Source organism: Helobdella robusta, assembly GCF_000326865.2.
Source record: "Helobdella robusta unplaced genomic scaffold HELROscaffold_41, whole genome shotgun sequence".
NCBI lineage: Eukaryota > Metazoa > Annelida > Clitellata > Rhynchobdellida > Glossiphoniidae > Helobdella > Helobdella robusta.
In genome coordinates this window covers 739858-745490 of record NW_008704941.1, presented here as the reverse complement: position 1 = coordinate 745490, position 5633 = coordinate 739858, and the positions used below count along the sequence as shown (strand labels likewise).

The 5633-nt window shown below is 30.2% G+C and overlaps 1 protein-coding gene across 1 annotated transcript; it reads left to right on the top strand.

The window, feature by feature from the left end:
* Window positions 1-1732: 1732 nt before the first annotated feature.
* Window positions 1733-5064, top strand: HELRODRAFT_177153 (hypothetical protein; the record flags this gene model as incomplete). Its single annotated transcript, XM_009025362.1, has 5 exons — window positions 1733-1771; window positions 2569-2639; window positions 3016-3075; window positions 4276-4495; window positions 4984-5064. The coding sequence occupies 5 exons, from the start codon at window positions 1733-1735 to the stop codon at window positions 5062-5064; spliced, it is 471 nt and encodes a 156-aa protein (XP_009023610.1).
* Between the last annotated feature and the right edge of the window lie 569 nt (window positions 5065-5633).

Sequence of the window (5633 nt, the reverse complement as noted above, 5' to 3'; positions counted from 1 at the left end):
ATGTGGAAGAAAATGTAAGAAATCATAGCTTTTGTTGACAATTGTGTGTGTGTGTGCGTGTGTGTGTACGTGTGTGTGTGTGTGCCCACATTGTCATGAGCATCACTTACATTACAGACTAAATAACTAAACTAAACAAAACATGAAAACTGGTCATCATCAAATGAAACACAAACAACAAATCCACACAAACACACCACATGCACAAACACAAACACACACATAACACATGCACAGTCGCACACACTCACATACAAACAACAACAAAAGTACCATCCCAACACTACCCACACAATTTTATTCGCCATAAGTAAGATGACAACCAAACTAATTTAAATAATATATTAATATTAATTAATTAATTAGCAAGTTAATTAATTAATAATGATAATATTAATCATTAATTAATCATTCAATTTCAATCTAACACTCAACATTGCAATATTATTTCAAATTTAAGCTAGCAGCCATAAGAAATGTATTATAAATCAAATGAACCTACGAGCAAACATTGTAAGAAAAATTAAATAAAAATTCCCTTGACACATGACTGAGACTGGTATCCAATCAATAAATTATAAATAAGTTAAGTTATCAATCATTAGCAATTAAAATATAATAAAATAAATGATATTATTAATATTATTGCAGAATATTATACTATCAATAAAATATGATTAATTATTTATCACTCCATTTTACCTTATTACTATTATAAAAAATAAATATTAATTAAAAAATCAATTATCATATTAATTAATAATTTATTAAAATGCAACTAAAATTTGGTTACTAAATTAATTATTAATAGATCAATCAATTAAGCAATCAATCAATTTTATACAACTGAAATTTAATTTGAATGCCTTACATGGCTAACTAACTTAGCTAACTTAACTAACGGTTTTAAACACTAACCTGAAAATTTTTAAAATTTAAGTCTTAAATTTTAAGATGTGGTGTTTTTCTCATTGATGTCATGATGGTGTTCAAGTTGCAGTGGTCGAGCATCATCCTCGCTACTTTTTTGCAAATCGGCGCTCGGAAATTACAAAATTAAATTTAAATAACAATTAAAATTAACTAATTAGTTAATTAATTAATTAACTATCCGACATTTTCAGACGCAGAATAAGATTTCGAAATTAAGTGAAAAGTTAATGAAAACTTTTCAGCTGCATAAATAGGTCACAAAGACCTATTTAAAAACCAGGGTGCGTTCAGCTGCTTATAAATATATTGGTGACACTTTTATTTATAGTTTTTCTTTAATAAAATTGCCTGTAAAGAAGGCAAAATATATCTGTTTAACACTTTCTTGTACAAAATATTATAGCCATACATAGAAATTTTATAAAAAATTGAATAAATGGGATTAATTTTACATAGGAAATAGGAAGCAATCAATATTGACATGCCAACTGATATGATGGATATCATCCATATGTATATGGATCGCTGTATATAAATTAAAAAAATTAATTTTTATGATTTGTTTAAATAAATGTTTGAAAAGCAATCTGGAAATTTTTAAATTTTGTTTTTTTTTATCCACACTTTGAAGTATGAGTGAAAACGAACTCACATAAATTGCTGGCGTAGAGTCCGAGAAAGAAATGGTGCATCGGTGTTATCTCTAACTAAATTTTGTTTTATATTTTAGTTAATCAAATGACTGAGCCTGGAAAATACAAATCAAGATTAGAAATTATAGAGGTTATCATACCTTGGCATGGCGCAGTCTTTATTTGGATACAGAATACATAGTACAGTCAGTCCACCGTTTAACATTTAACACAATCATAAAGCATAAATCAGGGGTGGGGAAACTACGGGCCGCATGCGGCCCGCGAAGCTATTTGATGCATCCTGCGAGGGCTTGTTCGCAAAAAAAGTCGTCAGCCAGAGACATTATGAACAACAAAAAAAGGTACCACATATCTCAAATATTCTCCCCCAGTTCGAAAAATTTGCTATTTAAGTACATATGCCGGCCTTCAAATGTAAAATAGTTCTCAATGCGGCTCTCACAGCAAAAAGTTTGCCCACCCCTGGCGTAAACCAATCATTTAATACCAAAAACAAAATTATTTTGCTTTTAACGAAAACATATATTTCAGCCTGTGACAACATATGTCCTAAACACATATAAATATACACACATATGTCAAGGAATGAAGGCTTTTTATTTTTTTTTAGTTATCAAAAAAGTTAGTAACAATTGAAAAAATTAATATACACGTAAAAAAATGTTTAAGTTGAAAAAATTAAATTTTAAAACGTTAATCCATCGGGGACTCATTCATTCAGCTGATCAATATAAATAAATCAATCCGCCAATCTTATGTTTTTTATTCATTTATTCACTCATTAATTTATTCATTTATTTTTTCATTTATTTATTCATCGCTCATTCCTTCATGCTTTTTTGTTTTTTTTTCCATTTATTTATGTATGCATTCGTTTTCTTTTGTTATGTTTGAAAAATTTCAATTTTTTTCATTTAAATATTATTTTTGACATAATAAAAATATGTCTTCTTCTTCTTTCTCGTGCCTTATTCTTCAGGACATTGGCGACCATCGACCCCTACAATCTTCAACAATTAGTAAGAGTAGAAATGTGGTGACATTCAACAAGTGACAGACACATGGAGCAGATCGGTGCGGTTTTGCTTTTACTGATAACTATGCACTCTGTATTGTTGATGTTAATTTGCAAGCTTTCTCTTTTACTTACAAAAACCAGTTTGGAAACAATTGTTTGCAGTTCTTCCATTGAATCTGCTATAACAGCTGTATCATCAGCACATCTTACATTGTTAATATTCACGCCTCCAATAGATTATCTATCTTTCTCATGATGACCCACCATCAAAAGCTTTAGAATAATCGAAGTCTTTCTTTATTTCAATCGCTCGTTCACTGATCTTTCGTAGCATAGAAACTAAAGTTGCATAGAATCAGAGGAGATTTGATAAATTTGTTTTATATTTTTGAATGATGACTTAAATAGTAATTTATATCCAGATTTAAAATTAGGTACAGATTCGAAAACTAAAGGATACGATAAAAAGTTAGAACAAACATGAGTAAATATGCATTTGTTAACAGAACCATACCCATATAGAATTCTTTACCACAGGAAATAGTGAGTGCAAAACCCGTAAGTTAAATTAAAGTTCTGTTTGACGAGTTCACTATTGAGTTTGAGATGAGGTACGAATGGCGTGCAAATTATCCAGTTTGATTGATATTTGGGCTGGCATGTGAGTATGATAATGGATATACTTGAGACGTGTGAGTGTGTGTCTGTGCATTACTTTTATTATTACTTGAAAAATTTATGCTTTTATTTAATTAACTAATCATTAGGGATTTGGGCTTATGGGTTGTACAATGTACACCTGCACACATTAAATTTTTTCTGTTATGTCCTGTTATAAATGTACGGTACGTATGGGTAAATAAATTTAAGAGCAGATATTGTTGAATGAGATATTCTTCTTTAACTGTACCTTGCTAACATTTTACACGATATTAATTTTATTGCTGGTGATTCACTCACATCACCAACGAATTGATTAATACACCTCTTATTAATAACTACAATTCGCAGATAGGTACACAAAAGAAGTGTAAACTTGATTCTTAAAAAAGACATTTCAAACGTGTTGAATCTGACACTCATAATCCTTAATACAGTCGGTAAATAAATTAGTACTCCAACAAATTGCTAGAATTAAATTTCAGAATGCGTACAACATGCATCTTTAATTTGACATCCTATATACACTAAAAATCTTTTATCAAAATTTATCATTACATATTTAAGGAGAAACATAGTTAACAATTATATAGAGAAATAAACCTTTGAAGCAAGTGTCTGATTACTTCTTAAATATTTTATGCCATAATCTTTCTGTGAATTATGATTTATAGATGATTGTGTGAAATGACGAAACAAAAAACTAACAAAGGTAATGCTGATTGGTTTCAGTTTTAACATTGTATAAGGGTTATGAGTGTCAGATTCAACACGTTTGAAATGTCTTTTTTAAGAATCAAGTTTACACTTCTTTTGTGTACCTATCTGCGAATTGTAGTTATTAATAAGAGGTGTATTAATCAATTCGTTGGTGATGTGAGTGAATCATCGGCAATAAAATTAATATCGTGTAAAAATTTTACGTTGATGTTTACGTAGCACCACCTAGAAATAAACATCAGTTATTTCAGTTTATTTTTCCATCTATCTTAATTTCTATTTCTTTAGCCATAAATACTTCTCAAAATGTGAAGAAGGAAAGATATTAAACTGCAACGAAAGCATTTTAAAAGCGAATCAAGTCGATGAACCAAATGGACAACCGGTCTGTTTCCATCTCGACATGCAAACATCGGACGATGTATTGAAAAACAAGAAGGAGATTGTGACCAATCATGCTTCCAATCTCAGAAGAGTAAACATTCGTAGAATGAAAAAAATAACTAAGGTTGAGCAGGCTTCGGACAACTTGTTTCAATTGTTTTTTTTTCAATTGTGCAAAAAAAATTGTCTATAACATAGATTTTTTTTGTGGACCTTGCGCTTGTTTCTTAGCGTGGGATCATTCCGACCGCTACTGTCGATTTCATTGAAATTTATGAAGTGCAATTTTGAAAAAACTTTTTGATTTGCATTTTTCTGGTTGGCTTAAAACATGATGGTTCCAAACATTAGAGTTATACGATATTGACTTTGTTAAAGAAAACATTGAAAAAATCTTAAATTTGTGTACTCAAAGCTGGGAGCCCAACAACATGTAAATATGAAGAGGTTTACAAATTTCTAAGCTGATGAACAAACACATTTCCAAATGTTGAAACAAAACTACACATACATACACACAGGCACGCACATACTTGCACATGCCTATGCACACGTACACAAATGCAAACATCCTCACATACATATACTTACTATCCAACTTACAAACTAAAGGACAAGTATGAAACTGTGGGAGTCATATTTCACCACTATCATCTGTTACACAGGCCTGTCCACAGATTGCCATTTGAATAAAGGATTGAGCATTGGAATGCCATCAAAAAACTCAGATGTTTGAATTAAATTTAAATTTTTTTCTATTTTTTCAGGTACGCTTTTGAACATTTTTCCCAAAATATTTTCAAGGTTTTATCTTGATTTATTTACCACTTAATGATAATAATTTACAGAATAATTCAGCGACACTCGTTTAGCAAATAATTTTATGCGAATAACAAAATAATTATTACTATTATTAATTTTCACCACGTCCTATCAGATGATACGTTCCAATGAAAGATATCAACATGGGATGATGTAATGCATTTATTCCTTGCAAGTGATTGAATGCGTGATCGAACGACGTATCGACGAAAAGATCAAAAACGATGTTTGATAGATCTGTTTACAAATGGATGGCAAAGATAACGATTCGGTCTTCAATTTATTTTGAAACATTGTGGCAATAAAGCGTGTTGAAAAAAAGGTATCTAACATATGCATTGAAGGTTTCGACCAATGCCGAGAATATTTTTTGATTGATGATTCAAAGCGTCAATAAACGGCATTTGTGAATTTTCGATTTAGTTTTTAAATTGTTCCTG